The 18909-nt window shown below is 53.4% G+C and overlaps 1 protein-coding gene across 1 annotated transcript in view; it reads right to left on the bottom strand.

The window, feature by feature from the left end:
* Positions 1-251: 251 nt before the first annotated feature.
* LOC119929662 (vascular endothelial growth factor receptor kdr-like) overlaps positions 252-18909 on the bottom strand; it is a 222786-nt gene continuing 204128 nt past the window's right edge. The window contains exons 26-30 of the mRNA XM_038747850.1: positions 16813-16918; positions 14471-14580; positions 11402-11468; positions 9072-9172; positions 252-5127 (exon numbers count right to left, since the gene is read on the bottom strand). Of these exons, the coding sequence (XP_038603778.1) occupies positions 4911-5127; positions 9072-9172; positions 11402-11468; positions 14471-14580; positions 16813-16918 (601 nt within the window). The 3' untranslated portion in view covers positions 252-4910. The remainder of the gene's footprint in view (positions 5128-9071; positions 9173-11401; positions 11469-14470; positions 14581-16812; positions 16919-18909) is intronic.

Consider the following 18909-nt stretch of genomic DNA (forward strand, 5'->3'; position numbering starts at 1 on the left):
TCTGTAAACAACAGGTGCTCAGTGTAGTGATCTGCACCCAGGGGGTTCTTAGTACAGAGCCCTGCATACAGTAGGCACTCAGTATACACACTGATGGTAATGCTGATGAAACTTTGCCCTTCCCTGAGGAGCAGGAATGAGAGAAAACCCAAATCCCTGAGGGGAAAAAAACCCCACAGCAAACCAACCCCGGCCGCGTGTGCGTTGAGAAGAAACAGACAGACGAAGCAACAGGAGAGACGCCAGCCCTGGCCTGTATAAATATAGAATCCTTTATTTCTGGTTAATAGCTACAATACAGTTTCGACTAGATAATAAAAGCGAGAGGTTCTCATTTCTTTCAGTGCACACGTTTCTCAGGCAGACGGGCGAGTACACGCGCTTACCCTCACACACGTACAGGCACACGTGTCCAGGCTGAACACCCTAATCCCGGCCTCTGCCTGATTTTCCTTTAAACTAAGTGGGAATGGGCTTCCTGGCTTTCATTCATGAATGGGTCTGACGGGCTAAGGTCAGCACTGGGCCAGAGGGGCTAGGTGCAGGGGGGTTTGGCCCCCCGCCTTGCCCACCTGCTATCTCCTTGCCCCATTCCCTTAAGGTATACTGGAACAGCCATGGGCTTCTTGGGGGTCTCACTTTTGGAGTTTGGGAAGGGCTTCCTCCCCTTGGCAGTGGAAACCCAACTTGCCCCTTTCCAAACCTGCTCTGCCCTCCCCCGGCTCTTTGGCATTCCCTGGTAACTTGGCCCTTGGGCTGTCTTAGCTTTCTCCAGGATATCATCATCAATCGTATTTATTGAGCACTTACTATGTGCAGAGCACTGTACTAAGCGCTTGGGAAGTACAAATTGGCAACATATAGAGACAGTCCCTACCCAACAGTGGGCTCACAGTCTCCCCTGCAGTTCCAGTTAACCCAGGGATAAAGCCTTGCCTCCCCCAACCACGACGGGGTTTGCCTTCCTTCAGGCAAAGGGGGCTGGATCCTTCCCTCCTGGGGGTCCATCCCCGATAAAGGGGGACTTGGGACTAAAGGGTCAGAAAGTCCCCTTCATGGATTTTCCCAGCCAAGCTGGGCTGCGCTCCAGTTTTTTTGGAGACCGGGAGAAGGCATGGCCGGGGGCCAGTCCGGGCAGTGGCAGGGGGACTGTAGTGGCACGCTTTGCTCCTCACTGAGGCTGGGGAGCCTGAAACCCCATCTTTCCTCCTGCTGTCTCTCTGGTCAGTGGGGACAGTAGCCCTCCAGGGACATGGCCCTGCTCGCCCTGTGGGGAGACCTCGGTTCCCCTCCTGAACTGGGGCTGGCGGAGCCTGGAGGGGCCCCTGGTGACCACAGCCCCTGGAAGGCAGAGGGTGGGAGATTCTCCGGCTCTCTGCAGTGTCCCTCTTGTCGGCCTGCCAAGGGGCAGCCTTGGCCCCTTAGGCCAGACCCCGAGAGGAACTGTGGGTGTCGGGCGGGGGTGGCACTGGGCTCGCAAACCGGCCCGTGTCTCTTCCGCCCACTGCTTTGGGCACTAACAAACCCTGCCGTAAGCTGGCGGAGGGGGTGAGAGCCCCCAGGGATGGGCAGGAGGGAAGCCGAGCAGGCCCCGGGCAGCCCTCCAGTTGGGATCTGCACCCCTATGCCCAGAGGTGAGGGTGACAGTTCTGCTGAGCCCCCCCTGGCTGGCAGTCTCACCCTTCAGGTGGGCTCAGGCTCTTTCAGGGGCTCAAGATCACACAGGGAATGGCAGGGCTCTTGGATGTTTAGGCCGGGCGGGCCCAGAGGTCTGGCCACGGCCGATTGGCCTTCGCCTCCGGGAGCTCCGCCAGGAGAGGGAAAGAAAAACACCAGGACATACAGGGTGGGGAGAAGTCTCCACATCCCTGATTTCTCCCAACTCAACCCACTGAGAAAGATAGGGACCAGCTGTTCCCCCTGGAGTCAGACATGAATATCCCTGAGAAGTCTGAGCTTTGAGGTCACTTCGCATTACTCCCTCCCTCCATCTCTCTCACACCTCTATTTTGTAGAGCTGGCCCTGGCCCAATCTCTCCCCCTACCCTTACTCCCCGACAGCTCACAGGGGCCCTCCCTTCCATCCATCCCCCGTCCCTGGCTTGGAATGGGCACTCCAGGGGCCCGTAAACTGACCCTTGCCCAGCAAGCATCTGACGCAGCTAAGGTCCGGCGACCTCGTAACAGCCACGGTATCTTTGTTTAAAGGATCGCGTGGGGAGCACTGCACTCTACCCTATATATGAATTGCTATATTGGCTCTTATTGAGTAAACTATATACATCGTCGTAACGATACTTAAATTAGGGCAAAAGACAAACGGAAATATTAGTAAAATACGGACAACACATACTCGTTAATACTTAGCCCGCCTTTCCACTTTCTCTGACCCCGAAAGAGAAAGAAACTTCTGATGAAATGGAAAATCGGGAATTCTCAGCGTGCCCAGGTCTCTTCTCTTGCGGAGAGCTGGACAGAACCCCCTGCCTCTACCTGGCCAGGCAAGGAGGGGATGATACGGGGGTGAGGAGAGTGGGGTCCTGTCATTTCCAAAAGGAATAGCTTTCTAGAAAGGGGAGGCTGGCTCGGCCCCCCGAAAGCTATCCTGGGGAGGGCCCTTAGAAAGGGGCCGGGTCTTGAGGGGATGGAGGGCCCGTTAGGAGGCTGGGGAACAGCGGGGCAGAGAACGGAGCTGAGACTTAATTCCGGCTCTTCGGCCTGGCGGTGAGGTCAGATTTTACCAGCCGGCTCGAGCCGAGCGTGCTGAACTTTGTTGGTCAGCCCGCTTTCCCGAGACTCTGCCGGCCCACCGGGATGGCTGGGTGCCCCGGGGACCCAGCAATCCCAGGGAAATCTATCCCAAGGCGGCCGTTTGAAGAGGCTCCATAGAGTCAGCATGTGAGGCAAACATGCGGGAATGAATGAACCCAGCACTTGCCAAAGAGATTCTGTTCCCAGGGACTTCGCAGCTATGGCAGTGAGGGGAGGGTGGCGGGATGCGGGGGGTTTCCTTTGAAATCTCAAACTTCCTACTTTCTACCCCCTTCTCTCTAATAAAGCTGCAGAGGGGATTTTTGGGCGACACTTTCTGGGCCGGCCAATCTGCCGCTTTGGCCCCCATGGCTTGACTCCACGGGCTGCCCCCGCAGGGCCTGACCCCTGACGGGGCAAAGGTGAGGGAAGCCTATTGGTTGGTTGGGAAGTTGTAGGTCAGTGGCTTCTGCCCACACGGGATGATTTTGCTTGGTTTATGTCCAAGATGGGGGCTGAGGTGGGCCTCCATTCTGCCACGGCCTCTTCAAGGCCGGCCCCAAACTAGCCCGTCGCCTGCAGAGGGGGCGGCCACCCCCGGCCATCTCGCCTAAGCCATCTGCCCTGGTACACGTTTCAGAGTGACAAGGAGTAGCTTTCCCACTTCGGTCCTATTTGCGGTGAAACTGAGCCCATCCGGAACAGATCTCTCAATCTCCCAGGAAGGGGCCGAGGAGGTGGGCCCCCCTCCCATGGGCACCACCCCGTGTTCCCGTGGCCAGAACGGGACTGTTTGCGTGGCCAGACTAGGTTACCGGGCTGGTGGAGTCTGGTAGTTCGGCCAGCGATGGCCCCAGAATCTGAGGAAGACATCCCACCATCGGTGAGGGTGAGACAGGGGAGGGTGGCATCTATTCCCCTGAGGACTAGAGTGGGGAGGTGGGAGGTGTGTGTGATGACAGTGGGGAGGAAAAGGAGCTAAATGGAGCTGGGACCGCCAAATGCAGGAGCAACAGCGGCAGGGAAGTGGGCCCGCGGGCCCAAGCGGCGTCCCCCCATCCTCCCGGCTCTCTCCCAGCTCAGAAGAGGCTGGGCTATCTCAGTTTGGTGCTGGGCACATAGCATGGGCTCGCAGATCTCGTCAGGGATCACTTGCCGACAGCCGAGAGCAGTCGGGCCGGCTGGCCGGTGTATACATTTCCAGCAGGGGACATGGAATCTCAGACCCCCGGGGCACATGCGTGACAACACACAACACATGCCCACCCCCATCACCCTTAGGGACTTCCCAATTACCTGCAGTGGCAGGCGAGGGCTTCAGGGACCACCCTTCTGCTAAAGACCCCGAATGATGGAGGGAGGGGGCGGCTCCTCGCAGATCGAGGGAAACACAGTCCCACACCCCAGCTGGGGGATCAGCTGCCCGGGTGTCCAGAGGAGTGTGCTCTGCATAGCTTTCCTCATCTATCCATCCGGGCGGAGGCCTGCGGGAGATTCCCGGTTGACTGCTGCACAATCCCCCCCAGGGGACGCACGGGCCGAGCTCCCTTTGCAGCTCATGCAACTCGTGTTCCTCGGAAGCACGGGATGAAAGCCGCTGGGTCAGGGCCGGCAAACTGAATGTGGTCGACTGCCCGACTGCCAGCTAGGCACAATGGCCCAGCCGGCCTGCTCGGGCGGGAGAGCCGGGACTCTGGCTCAGTGGCTCCGTGGGTCCGGAGTTGTGGTTGGGAATGGTGGTGGGATTCTTGCCCAGCTAACTTTGCGGACCGGTCCCCTGGTGGTCCCTCCACTGACCCAATGACCGGGCTCACTGTGGGAAGGTGTTGGGTCTGACGTCGGGGGCGGGAGGCTGGCTGGCCCTGGCTAATCTCTTCCACTTTTCTTGCATGTATCAGGGGCAGGAGAGGGCTTCATTGAGGGGCTGGGGTGGGGGTTTGTCAGGTGAGGCAGCAGTTAGTCTCAGTTTGGGGGTGGTCAGCAGGATCCTGAGAGGGTGGGGCAGAGGCAACTCCCTTTCTCCTCTTCTTCCTCTGTTTCCTCTTCCTTCTTCTCATCCGCTTCTTCCCCACCTCATCCCCACATACTCTGTCCACAGGAGGCAGCCGGGGCAGAGAGGCCTGGACCAGGTCCCCGGGCGGAAGGGCGAGGGGAGGCGGCTACACTGGCGGGGCAGAGTAATGGACCACCGAGTTGTAGTCAGGGGGCGGGCTGTGGCATTCCAGGGCCGGGTCCAGCGAGAGGAGTGCGGAGTCCTCCAGGGCGAAGTCGAGGGGGCCGCCGGCCTCCAGCAGGGCCGCTGTCGGCTGGAACTTCAGCCCCTCGCGGCTGCTCTCCGACAGCACCGACTCTTTGCTCTTGCTGACGGCCCTCAGCCTGTGGGAGAGATGGGAAAATCGTTGGATGCAGAGAAGCTGGGAGGAGGGAGGAGGCACGGTCTCCCGGGGCCACTCCCCACTGACTCGAAAAAACTCGGACTCCTGGGGGAAAGGGGAGGAGAGATTTGGGTGGTGCTATCCCAGCCGCTCTTCCAGGGAAATTCAAGGAGTAGCTTAAGGCCAGTTAGGAAGAGACCCATTCCTTGGCAAATACCTTTCCCTGGACTTTAGACTAGGCAACCCGGCTTGTCCACCTAGTCTCTTTTCCCGAGCCCTTGCCCATCCCCCTGCTCCTACTTCTCCGAGGACTAGCCATGCTGACTTTCTCCTCCACCCCTCTGTCCGTGGCAGAAGTTCAGACACTCGGGAAGGTTAGAAGGGACCCCGAGAAGGTCAATTCGTCCATCACCCTGCCCGCTGGCTGGTTTCCCCAATGGGAGGGGGCCTAGAAGATCCTTCTTTCTGAGGATCTTATCCCCAACAGCAAGCACCCCCCACTCGGTCAGAGACTTTATGTTGATTCACTCGTATATCTGATGATTAATTTTAATTATACTCTTGGAAAATACTTTTATGTCAGTCTTTCCCAGTTGAATGTAAGCTCCTTGTGGGTAAGGACCTGATCTTTGGCTGTACTACAGCAGCAGGGTGGTTTTGTGGTCAGACAACAGGCCTTGGAGGCTGAAGACCTGAGTTCTAATCTTGGGTCTGCCACTTGCCTGAAGGATGATTTGGGGCAAGTCACTTCACTTTTTTGGGCCTCAGTTCCCTCATCTATATAATGGAGATTCAATACCTGATGATGATGATGACAGCAATAATAGTAATAATATTTGTTAAGGGCTTCATGTGTGCCAGGTGCTAGACTAAGTGCTGGGGTAGGTAGAAGCAGCGTGGCTCAGTGGAAAGAGCCCGGGCTTTGGAGTCAGAGGTCATGGGTTCAAATCCCGGCTCCGCCAACTGTCAGCTGTGTGACTTTGGGCAAGTCATTTCACTTCTCTGGGCCTCAGTTCCCTCATCTGTAAAATGGGGATTAAAACTGTGAGCCCCCCCGTGGGACAACCTGATTACCTTGTAAGCTCCCCAGTGCTTGGAACAGTGCTTTGCACATAGTAAGCGCTTAACAAGTACCATCATTATTATTATTATTATTACAAGATAATCTGGTTGCACACAACCCCTGGCCAACATGCGGTTAGGAGGTTGAACAGGGAAGTGAATGGGGAGCCATGGAGAAGTGAAGTGACTCGCCCAAAGTCACAGAGCAGCTAAGTGGTACAGTCGGGATTAGAAACCAGGTCCTCTGATTCCCGAGCCTGTGCTCTTTCCACTAAGCCACTCTGTTCTCTCTTCCCCTCAGACTGTGAGCCCCATGTAGAACAGAGACTGTGTCTGCTCTGAATATACTGTATCCGCCCCAATGCTTGGCTCTTTGTAAGCGCTTATTATTATACTAGCCAAAATCAACTTATGCCTTTCACTCGAGAAAGTTAAGAAAGTGTATTTTACTGCTGCTATACTCTCAAACACTTAGTACAGGGCACACATTAGATGCCCAATGGCTTGAAAGCTTGTTAGCCCTTTTTAGACTTGAAAACGCCTCTTCCTCAAGAACCAGGGTCCTCATCCTGACTTGCCTGCTGCGTGACCTCGAGCAAGTCATCGACCTCCCTGGGCCTCAGTCCCCTTTTCTATGAAATGGTGATTCAGTCCCTGTTCTCTCTCCCCCTTAGACCGTGAGCCCCGGGCGGGTCAAGGACAGAGTCCAGCCTGGTTATCCCGTATCTACCCCAGCACTTAGTACAATGCTCGGCACCGAGTAAGCGCTTCACAGACACCACACTCATTTCTAGGCTGTCTAGTGTGGGGACGACTCCTCATTTTTTCAGACGTCCGACAGAACCGGTGGCCAGATGGACAAAACGCTGTTAGTCGGGCTGCGCCGAGTGGCCCGTTCTCCCACCTTAGAGGCAGGGCCTCTTCCCTCCTTGTATCTTGGCTTCTTTCCCTGCTTCCTTGTTTGTTTTCTCGCCACAGCCCTGTTGGCCCCCAAGCCCGCCCCTCCGGGTGCGCTGTTTAATTTGCCGGGAATTCGAGTTGTCAACAGAGACAGCAAGAGGCACGAAGCTATCTGTGGGCCCGGCCGGGGCGCCTTAGTGTGTGGGATGAAAGGAACTGGATCCGGGCTGCATCTGCCCACACAACCAGGGTCTTTCCTAGGCGGAGATGTCCTTGGCTGCCCGGCTGGAGTCACGGCCTCAGGAGGCCGGGGCTCAGTCTGGGAATGCCTCTGCCCTGGCCTAGATCACATGCGTGTTTGAGGACAGTCTCCCGGAACACACCCACTTGACATTTGCTGTCTGAACAGACGGCAGGATGAAAAAAACTGGGTGTGTGGGGCTGGGATTAAGGAGCCACGGCTGACAGAAAATGTAGCTCCCGCCCCTCTTTTCATCAGTGTTCAGTGCTTAGCACTGTTGGCGCTTAACAAATACCATCGTTATTATTATCTGATGTGGGGGCCGAGAAGGAAATGCTGAGTGCCCCCGTGCCTTCCTCTTGCTCTCTCCTTGGACTCCGGAGATGGGGGAGTGGGAATCTCTGCTGATGCTTCTCTTTGAGGGCTGGGAGTGGTCAGCCGCTCCCTTTCTTCTCGCCAACCACCCCTTGCTCACTTCCTTCCTCCTCCCTCTTCATAGCTAACAGATCACCACTCTCCCTGTCTTCAAAGTCCTCCTGAAATCACACCTCCTCCAGGAAGCCTTCCCTGACTAACTTCTCATCTCTCTTCACTGTTTTCCTTCCTATTGTGCCACCTAAGCACTGGGGCCTGTACCCATTAAGTACTTAGGTCCCCAGCGCTTATATTTTGCTCAGTTGCCTCCCCTACCTGTACCTTATTATATAATTAGTGGTAATAATAGTGATAATATAGATAATATATGATAATAATAGAGAAGCAGCATGGCTCAGTGGAAAGAGCATGGGCTTTGGAGTCAGTGGTCATGGGTTCAAATCTCGGCTCCGCCAACTGTCAGCTGTGTGACCTTGGGCAAGTCACTTAACTTCTCTGTGCCTCAGTTACCTCATCTGTAAAATGGGGATTGATTGTGAGCCCCCCATGGGACAACCTGATCACTCTTGAGGCCTCCCCAGCGCTTAGAACAGTGCTTTGCACATAGTAAGAGCTTAATAAATGCCATTATTATTATTATTATTATTAATACTAGTGTTATTTGTTAAATGCTTACTATATGCCAAGCAAGTGTAGCAGTAGATACAAGATTATCAAGTTCCACATGGGGCTTACAGACTAAGTAGGAAGGAGAACAGGTACTGAATCCCCATTCTGCAGATGAGGGAACTAAGGCACAGAGAAATTGAGTGAATTGCCCCAGGTCATCTATCATCCATCAGAGCCAGGTCCTTTGACTCTCAGGCCCGAATTTTCACGTCTCTCTCTTCTACTACACAGTCAGCTCCTCACGGGCTAAGTGGAAAGAGCCTGGGATTTGGAGTCAGAGGTCATGGGTTCAAATTCCAGCTACCCCAATTGTCAGCTGTGTGACTTTGGGCAAGGCACTTCACTTCTCTGTGCCTCAGTTACCTCAGCTGTAAAATGGGGATTAAGACTGTGAGCCCCCCGTGGGACAACCTGATCACCTTGTTACCTCCCCAGCGCTTAGAGTGCTTTGCACATAGTAAGTGCTTAATAAATGCTATTATTACTACTATTATTAATTCTGTTCTTTTGTACGCCCTTGAGCTCTTAGTACAGTGCACGTAGTAAGCGCTCAATAAATACCACTGACTGATTAGTCGTATCTATTTACTCTATTGTCATCTCCCAAGTGCTTAGTACAGGGGCAATTTGGTCCCACCTCTTCCCCCGCCCCCTGCCCCGCTCCCCCTTCCTGCCCGCCAGGAACTCCAGGGACTCACGCCAGGGCCATGATTCCATGGGGCCAGGACCGAATCTCCAGCCGCTTCAGACTCTTGATCTCGTCGGAGGTGAGTACCATCCCACTGTCAGATCCGCTCTCCTGGGAAGAAAAAGGATGGGGCATCGGCATCAGGAGAGGGCCCAGCCCACCAGCCCCCAGGGGTTCCATTTCCCAACATTTGGGGATCCCCTAGTTGAACGGTAGTGTAGTTGAGGCCCTGGGTGTGCCAGGGATGCTACCAACTTCCCCGATGCCTACTTTCGCATTGGGAAAGACTTGATCAGTCCAGGGGCCCATGGGTGAGCGGGCAGCGATTCCCGGTTTTGCAGACACCCATTCAGGGGCTACTGATCTAGACCCCTAAACCAGGGCCTTAGGGGATGGCTGTGGGGCTGCCACTTAGAGAAGTCCTAGTCAGGGGGTCATAAATGACTCCTCCCTCAGCCCGTGTCCTCCCTCAGAAATGGAGGCTTCTAGGGTCAGGATTACATCTAGGGAACAGCAATCAGTCCCTGTGGGGGGCCTCTGCCTCCCTGGGAACTGCCCCTCTGCCTCTGCGCAAGCCCTCAGACTTAGCAGGATGGATGTCTGTTAAGCCCCAAGACCCTGGGAAGCTTTCCAGGCAGAAGGCACTGTCACAGAGTCTGAAACTGAGGGCAAGGTCATGGGGAAATCAAGGCGGCAGAGCTGGTCTGGCTTTCTAGATGGTAGGCTCACTGTGAGCCGGGAACGTGTCTGCCAACTCTGTTGTACTTTATTCTCCCAAGTGCTTAGTCCAGTGCTCTGCACATGCAAAGCACTCAATAAATCCCATCGATGGGTTTCTCTCCTGATCTGAGTGGCTCTTGAATCTGATTGTGAAACCCTTGATGGGGGGAGCTTGGCAGTGGGGCTGGCGTGGTGTGGGTGGGGGGAATCTGTGGAGGGAGGACTTTTCTGAGGCTCCTAAGGCCTCATAAAGTTTTCGAGATCCTGTCCCTATTGGCGATACCCGCTGCGCTCAGCCAGCTGGAGTTCCGGCCCAGGCGGCCCCTCCTCGGTCTACCGGCCCGGAAGCACACGTGAGCCCCATGCGGGATGGATGAGTCGCTTGGCAGCCTCCCCGACTGGTCCTCCCCATGACGGTCCTGGCCCACGGAACCCAGGCTGAAACACTGAGTGGTTTTGCCATCTTAGGTGATTAGAAACCCAGAGAAGACCAACCGCCGGGCTCCCACCTTCGGTTTGGTCTGGAGCCGCAGGCCCTGATCGCCCACGACTGGCGGAATCAGCTTCGATCACTCTGAGAAAATCCGGCCAGCCTGTGGGCGTGGGTCTGAACATGTGCATGTGAGGGGATATATATGTATGTGTCGCATGTATATGTAGACATCCATGCATGCGGACATGTGCGCTTGTGTGAACACAGGTCTCCTTGAGTGAAGGCAATGAGTGCATACATGTACATGAATGTGTGTGGGTATGTGTGTGACTTTGTGTGGACGTAGATGTGCGTGTTGTGTGTGGGCATGGGTGTGAACAGGCATGTGTGGCACCCTAGGAGGATGGACCCACAGTATTGCCTGCAGTTGAGAAATCAAAAGGAAGCCAGGTGGCCTGAATTTGTTCCACATTTAATGGTGGCCTGCCACCTGGTCCGCAATTTGAGTGGTGGGACACGGGACTTCCTCCGCCGCCTCCTTCCTCCTGCCAAGCCTCTTACTGGGTTCCCCCGGTCAAGGGTTTCACAGTCAGATGCCAGAGTCACTCGGCTCAAGAGAAAAAGCAATCAATGGTATTTATTGAAAGCTTACTCTGTGCAAAGCACTGGACTAAGCGCTTGGGAGAGTACAATACAAGAGAGTTGGCAGACACGTTCCCTGCTCACAATGGGCTTATAATCTAGAAAGCCAGGCCAGCTCTGGTGCTTTGCTTTCCCAGTGACCCAAGCATTCCCCTTCACAAGCTGGATCCCTGGAATTGGCCCTCTCCCCTCTTGAACTGGAGGTTTTAAGAAGCGCTGGTGTGTGGCAAGGGATGCCCACTAGTTGGGGAAGGTGGGGATGGTGGAAGGGAGGGGCCCAGCTCTTAGCATCCCTTGGACTCTCCACTTGCTGTCAGATGTTGCAACTCGGACGTGGCCCCTCTACCCTGCGGTCCCTGTGAGCTGCCCTCCGGGAGGATTCCCACGCAGTCTGGCCTCCAGAGTCCTTCGTGTGGACTGCTGGAGGAAGCTGAGGGCCTAAAGGGGGGTGCCGCCCCACCACGTACAGCCCTCTGTCCTGAATGAAGCCTCAAGGTCCCGGGGACGCAGAAAGAGCGGGGGCAAGAAGAGGGGGCAGAACTCACTTCGGACTTCTCCTGCTCCACTGGCACCTCGTCAAACGTCTTCACGCTCAGGGGCCGCTTTTTGGAGCTGTCGCCGGGAAGGGCAGGGGAAATAATAATAATAATAACCACAACAATGACTGTGTTTTCTGTAAAGCGTTGATTATGTGCCAAGCACTGTATTCATTCATTCATTCAATCGTATTTATTGAGCGCTGTGTGCAGAGCACTGTACTAAGTGCTTGGGAAGTACAAGTTGGCAACATATAAAGACGGTCCCTACCCAACAGTGGGCTCACAGTCTAGAAAGGGTCACACTGTACTAAGCAATGGGGTAGATACACGATCACGAGCTCTCATATGGGGCTTACAGTCTAAGTAGGAGGAAGCAAAAGTATTGAATACCCTTTCTGCAGATGAGGGAACTGAGGCAGATAAATTAAATGACTTTTACAGCAGACAAGTGGAGGAGCTGGGATTAGAACCAGCGCTGTCTCCTCCTGACTGAGGGGCCCCTTTAGTAGCTGCAGAATGGTCCGGGTTCTGTTGGCGGGGGTGTCTCACCCCTCCCAGGGGTTTCCCTGCTGTGAGGACCGTTGACCCGAGGCCCTGGGGGACTCCCATCCCGAAAACCCCCATTCCCTCCGGAGGGTTCAAGGAAAGCCGAGCTGAAGTGAAACCCAGGCTGGATCAGTGATGTCGATAAACAGAGAGTCAGGGCAGTCATGAGGCTAAACCCCAGGGACTCCCATCAGACCCTGACCAGCCCAGGAAGGATTCCGAGGCCCGCAGCAGTGTGAGGACTTCTCCATTTTGGAATGTTGGAAAAGTCGTGGCCGAGGCCGCGGATGGGAATTGTGGACTGTCGGGCTGAGCCGCGAGGAGACTGAGACTCTGCTCCTCTACCCACAGTGCTCTCCTGTTCGTGTCTCCTTGTTGGTCACCTTCATTCATGCTTTCATATTTATTGAGCGCTTACTGTGTGCACAGCACTCTACTAAGCGCTCGGGAGGGTACAATACAACATTAAACAGATACATTCCCTGTCCACAATGAGCTTACGGTCTAGAGGACTCCTTCCTTATATTTCTTGTTAACATCTTTCTTTAGATATCTGTTACTAATACCCAGCCTACCTTACTCCTAGATTCTGAACCTCTTGGGAATGTGTATAGATCTAATAAAAATAATAGTATTACTACCCTTGTTATTATTAATAATAATAGTTCCATTTGTTAGACACTTGTATGCACCACAAACTGAACTAAAATAAGCACAGGGGCAAATACAATCAGAACAGATTGTATCTAATCCTATTACTTTTTCCCAGTGTTTACACACAGTAGGGATTTAGTAAATACTATGATGAGAAGCAGTGTGACCTAGTGGAAAGAGCAAGGGCCTGGGAATCAGTGGACCTGGGTTCTAATCCTGGCTTTGCCACTTGTCTGCTGTGTGACCCTGGGTAAGTCACTTCACCTCTCTGTGCCTAAATGTCCTAATCTGGAAAATGGGATTCCATGCCTGTTCTGGAATTAGACAGTGGAAAGCTGGTTCCCCAGCAGGAGGTTGATTGAGCGAGATCACTGAATGGAATCGAGCCCCATCCCACCTGGAGGGTCAAAGCCACCTGGCTTCTCTACTTGAGAAGCTTGGCTGCCAGGATCTGGTTAACTGGCTTTCTGCTTTGGTCCCTTCCTCGTGATCTTGGTGGTATTTTAAGGATCAACAAGGTGACGCGTGCACAGGGGGAGGTGAAAATTTCAGAAAAACACACACATGTTCCAGAACCCACCCCCATGTGCTCTTTGGAAATGTATGGGCATCCAGGTCCAGGCTGAAGTATGCTCAGATTAGGCCCCGGGGCATTCTAGGACCTGAAGAATTGACCTTGCAATTTTCTGGGGGACTTTCACCTTGCACTCTCTCTTGAACTCCCTTCCTTGGGGGCCCACCCACCCCCCGCAGCTCTGTCACTCCTAAAATGGGAACTAAAAATGTGAAGGCATGGTACAACTTTACCGGCAGGAATGTTTAAGGGGGTTTTACTGTAGGGACAATACCGAGAAGCATTGTTGTCTTGGGGAAGGAGGACAGACCTCAGAGTTTGGAGACCTGGGTTTACCTCTTGCCTGTTATGTGGCCTTTGTCAAGTCATTTAACTTTTCTGTCATAAGGATGATGATGATGATACTAACGATAATAATGATATTTGCTAAAGCTTACCACTTGCCATGCCTTAGGGTAGATACAAGTTAAATAGGTCGGACACAGCCCCTGTCCTAGTCTAAGTAGTACTCAGCAGTTTCCTCATTTATAAAAATGGGGATAAGATAAACATTCTACCTCTCCCTTAGACTGTGAGCCCCATGTGGGACAGGGACCATGTCTGATCTGCTTATATTATATCTACCCCAGAGCGTGGAATACTGCTTGACACCTAGTAAGCACGTAACAACTATCATAATTACCTCTGGCCAGTGTGATGATGATAATAATAATAATGACAATAACAATGATAATAATAATGACAATAACAAGAATGGTTGGGTAGGGACCATCTCTATATGTTGCCAACTTGTACTTCCCAAGCACTTAGTACGGTGCTCTGTACACAGTAAGCGCTCAATAAATACAATTGAATGAATGAATGAATGAATGGTATTTGTTAAACGCTTACTATGTGCCCAGCTCTGTACTAAATGCTGGAGTAGACACAAGAGAATCAGATCCCACAGGGGACTTGCAGTCTAAAGTAGGAGGGAGAAAATTTCCCCATTTTGCAGATGAGGAAACTAAGGCAAGAAGAAGTTAAATGACTTGCCCAAGGTCACACAGCAGGCAAGTGGGAGAATTAGGATTAGAATCCAGGTCCTCAGGCCCTTTCCACTAGGCCATACTGCTTCCTATGATAAAACAGAGAGCTCTATTTTCTCTCCCAACCCACTTGGGCCAATGTGATTCCCAGCACTAGGGCCAGACTGGAAGCACTGCTCGTCTGAGCTCCAGGAGTTGGGGAAGACCCCCACGCCTCATCCCCTCCGGAGAACCTTTGCTCTAACAAGGACAATGCCGCTATGTTTTTCTCACCCAGTTTCCAGTGCGCTCCAGCGGTTCCCGCGGTTGGTCTCTTCCAGCGGGTGTGACTTGGGGTTGAGACCTCCGTCCGTGATGTTCAGGGGGATGTACTCTTTTCCTTCCTGGAGACAGAAACCAAAGCCCATTTTTTCCCTGGAGTGCAGCCATGGGAATCGGTTTACTCGCTTCACTTATCAATTCACTTTTCCCTTATTTCTGATCCCTTCCTTTTGCGGAACCCTCTTGCCATTAACGTTTCCCCTTCTTTCCTTATGCATGTGCACTTGTCTCTCTGTCTGTGAACCTCTCCCCGGTTAGATGGTAAACTCCTCAAGGGCAGGGTCTGTGCCTTCGACTTTTATGAGAGCGAAGCGATGCTGATGATGATGAAAACACGGAGGGGACTGTGGGTCACTCCCAGGAGCCCCCAGCCATCTAGAAACTCTGCTTTTTCAAGCTAGGATGGGAAGACAGGACTTAAATTTCTCTAAGGCAATTCTGAAGTTCACTGCAGTCGACTAATGGCAGAGGATTCAGCTGTGCACCCCACCCCTCAACTCTGCTGCCACAACTGCAAAGGAGAAGGGGTGAGGACTCAGAAAGCCGGGCTCCTACGACCGTGGTTCTGCCCCAAGCCCGCCCCACGGCCTCTTGGCATTTTATCCCGGGAAAATATTTCTCCAAGGGTCACATCACTCAAACGCCTGGTGCCCCCTCCCAGGGGGAAGGAGCTTGGCGGCAGAGTTTCTTGGCCAGGGGCAGAGCACGCCGGCCCCTCAGTAAACAAGCACTTGTGGTCAAGATTACTGGCTCTGCAGGGGGCCTGGGCAGCGGAGTTATGGCATTCCCGGCTGGGTTGTTCTCTGGGAAACGAGCAGATTTATGTGTCGGTTGGCTGCCCGTCTAATGGCAAACATGCGTCCAGGGGGAGGAAGCACCAGGCATTTCTTCGGGGAAGTGATTTTCTCTTTCGGGTTCTGACTCACATCCCAAGGGTGAGAGAGTGAGCACTTGTGTGTGTGTGTGTATGTGTGTGTGGGGGGGGGGCAATATGGTTGACGCCTGCTCTGGCGCCGCTGACTGGGCACGTTCAGTCCGTCAGCCATGAGTGGGGGAGCCCCAAGGATCGGAGGGTTTGGAGGGCAGGAGGGGCGGGCGGGGGCCGAGTGCGGCCATGAGGGTCCCTCTGCACTCGACATCAGGAGGTCAGCCCCCACAGACCCTCCCTCCCTCCTTTAACCCCTTCCCTTCCTACACCATGAGAACAACAGGCCCCACTGTAACCGGTGCCCCTGTCCCAACAATCACCTCAGGTGGCCCGCCTCCTGTGACCCAATGCCTGCCAGCTGCCCGATTCCCACCATTCTTCAGGGAGTCACGGCCCCTCTCCCTGCCACCCCCAATTCCACCCTTCCAGGTGGGGACACCTGCTCCTGGGCTTCCTGCTGGGGTGTGGGCCCTCGTTCCTGAAATCACCCCTTGGGACCCGGCCTTCTGAGCTCTCCCCTCTTTTTTTTCACAGCTGTGGCAGCAGCACTGGGTCTAGGGGGTGAGGGTAGGGGGGTGGGGATAAGGCTAGAGCAGAGGGGCCCATTCTGAGGTCACCGTGTTGCCACTGCCACTACTTAAAAGACGGAGTCAAGAAATAAAGAGCTTTTGTGTCGCAGAAGGGCTCGGGCTGGGGGTAGGGTCCCAACTCGGCTCGGCCCCTATCTAAGTTTCCGTCAGTTTGGGCCAGCCACGGACGGGTGAATCTCCGTCTCCGAGATGGCACGCCCAGGGCCGGAGCGAGACCCGGGGCCTCCGCCTCCACTGGGCTCCCCGCGCTTTGGCTCATCCCGAGGGTAGGCCCGGTAGAGGGTTGTGGGGAGGGCAGCCGGGTACAGTGTTTGGCACGTAGTTAGCGCTTAACAAATACCAACATTATCATTCAGCGCTTAGAAGAGTGCTTTGCACATAGTAAGCGCTTAACAAATGCCATCGTTATTATCATTAATCCCCATTTTACAGATGAGGGAACTGAGGCCCAGAGAGGTTAAGTGGCTTGCCCAAAGTCACACAGCTGATAGAGAAGCAGTGTGGCTCAATGGAAAAAGCACAGGCTTGGGAGTCAGGGGTCATGGCTTCTAATTCCGGCTCTGCCGCTTGTCTGCTGTGTGACTCTGGGCAAGTCACTTAACTCTGGGCCTCAATGACCTTATCTGGAAAATGGGGATGAAGACTGTGAGCCCCCGGTGGGACAACCTGATCACCTTGTAACCTCCCCAGCGCTTAGAACAGTGCTTTGCACATAGTAAGTGCTTACTAAATGACATTATTATTATTATTATTATTATTATTATTATTATTGTTACCTGTTGGACACTGGCCTGCAGCAGGTCCCCGAGGCGCTCGACCAGCTCGGTGAAGTTGGGCCTCTCGGTGCAAGGGCCGCGCCAGCAGTCCAGCATGGTTTGGTAGCTATCAGGAGGATGGAGAATGGCAATCAATCAATCAATCAATCGTATTTATTGAGTGCTTACTGTGTGCAGAGCACTGTACTAAGCACTTGGGAAGTACAAGTTGGCAACATATAGAGACAGTCCCTACCCAACAGTGGGCTCACAGTGTAGAAGGGGGAGACAGAGAACAAAACCAAACATATTAACAAAATAAAATGAATAGAATAGATATGTACAAGTAAAATAATAAAAAAATAAAGTAATAAGTATGTACAAACATATATACATATATACAGGTGCTGTGGGGAAGGGAAGGAGGTAAGATGGGGGGATGGAGGGGGGGACGAGGGGGAGAGGAAGGAAGGGGCTCAGTGTGGGAAGGCCTCCTGGAGGAGGTGAGCTCTCAGTAGGGCCTTGAAGGGAGGAAGAGAGCTAGCTTGGCGGATGGGCAGAGGGAGGGCATTCCAGGCCGGGGGGATGACGTGGGCCGGGGGTCGACGGCGGGACAGGCGAGAACGAGGCACGGTGAGGAACACGGACGGATGGTGCATCAACTGGCCCTCCCACCTGCCCTCCCCACTGTTACCCAAGGGCAGACTGGCAGGGAGGGTCCTTCCACCCACCCCAACTGGCCGGGCAGAGTCTCGTCACCTGCCCTTTAAGCTTTCCCTATCAGTCGCTCAATCAGTGGTATTTACTGAGCACTTCCTGGGTGCACAGCATTGAACTGAGTGCTTGGTAACTAAGGAAGTGTGGATTAGTGGAAAGAGCACGGGCTTGGGAGTCAGAGGTTGTGGGTTCTAATTCTGGCTCCTGCACTTGTCAGCTTTGTGACGTTGGGCAAGTCACTTGACTTCTCTGTGCCTCAGTTACCTCATCTGTAAAATGGGGATTGAGACTGTGAGCCCCACGTGGGACAACCTGCTTACCTTGTATCTACCCCAGCGCTTAGAACAGTGCTTGGCACATAGTAAGTGCTTCACAAATACCATCATCATCATTATTATTATTATTATTATTACAGTAGAGCTCCCCACTATATTTCCTGACACCTCCCTTGTCCAGCTCTGCCACTTGCCTGCTGGGTGACCTTGGACAAGTCAGATAACTCTCTGTGCCTCAGTTTCATCACCCGTAACATCGAGATAGAGTACCTGTTCTCCCTCCTTCTGAAACTGTGAGCCCCGTGTGGGGCAGGCACTGTGTCTGACCTTACTATCTAACTCAGTCAATTAATAAACTGCATTTACTTGGAGCCTATTGTGTGCACAAAACTGTATTAAGTGCTTGGGAGAGAACAATATAATGGAGTTGATAGATATGTTCCCTGCCTACCAGGAGCTTACAGTCTAGAGTGGGAGACAGACATCACAAGAAATTTCAGATATATACATAAGTGATGTGGGGCTGAGAGTGGGGTGAATATCAAGTACTGAAAGGGTACAGATCCAAACGCAAGGGCAATGCAGAAGGGAGAGAGAAAAGGGGAAATGAGGGATTAGTGGGAGAAGGCCTCGTGGAGGAGATGTGATTTTAATGAGGCTTTGAACGGGGAGAGTGATGGTCCGTAGGATATGAAGAGCAGGGAGCTCCAGGCCAGAGGCAGCATTTTCTAGAGCACTTGAATGTAGTAACCACTTAGCAAATACCACAGGTATTATATTTTTTGTTATTGTTACCATTATAATTCGCCAACTCCTCCTGTTTTGGCCCACACAAGACTGGACTCCTTTCTGTCCCTAGCAAACACACTTGTGGTTTTTTTCCTACAGAGTCAGAGCCTCCTGCCAACCCCCATGCCCCTGGACTGACTTCTGTTGGGCTCTGGCCACATGCCTAAGGACTGATTTGAGGAGCGCAGCTAAGGAACTCTTTACAGGGCCTCTGTGGCTCAATTTCCTTGTCTGCAAAATGGGGATTAAATACCTGTTCTCCCTCCTTCTTAGACGGTGAAACTCTTGTGGGACAGGGACTGTGTCTGAACTGATGATCTCGTCTCTACCTCAGTGC

The sequence above is a fragment of the Tachyglossus aculeatus genome, chromosome 6, assembly GCF_015852505.1.
Source record: "Tachyglossus aculeatus isolate mTacAcu1 chromosome 6, mTacAcu1.pri, whole genome shotgun sequence".
NCBI lineage: Eukaryota > Metazoa > Chordata > Mammalia > Monotremata > Tachyglossidae > Tachyglossus > Tachyglossus aculeatus.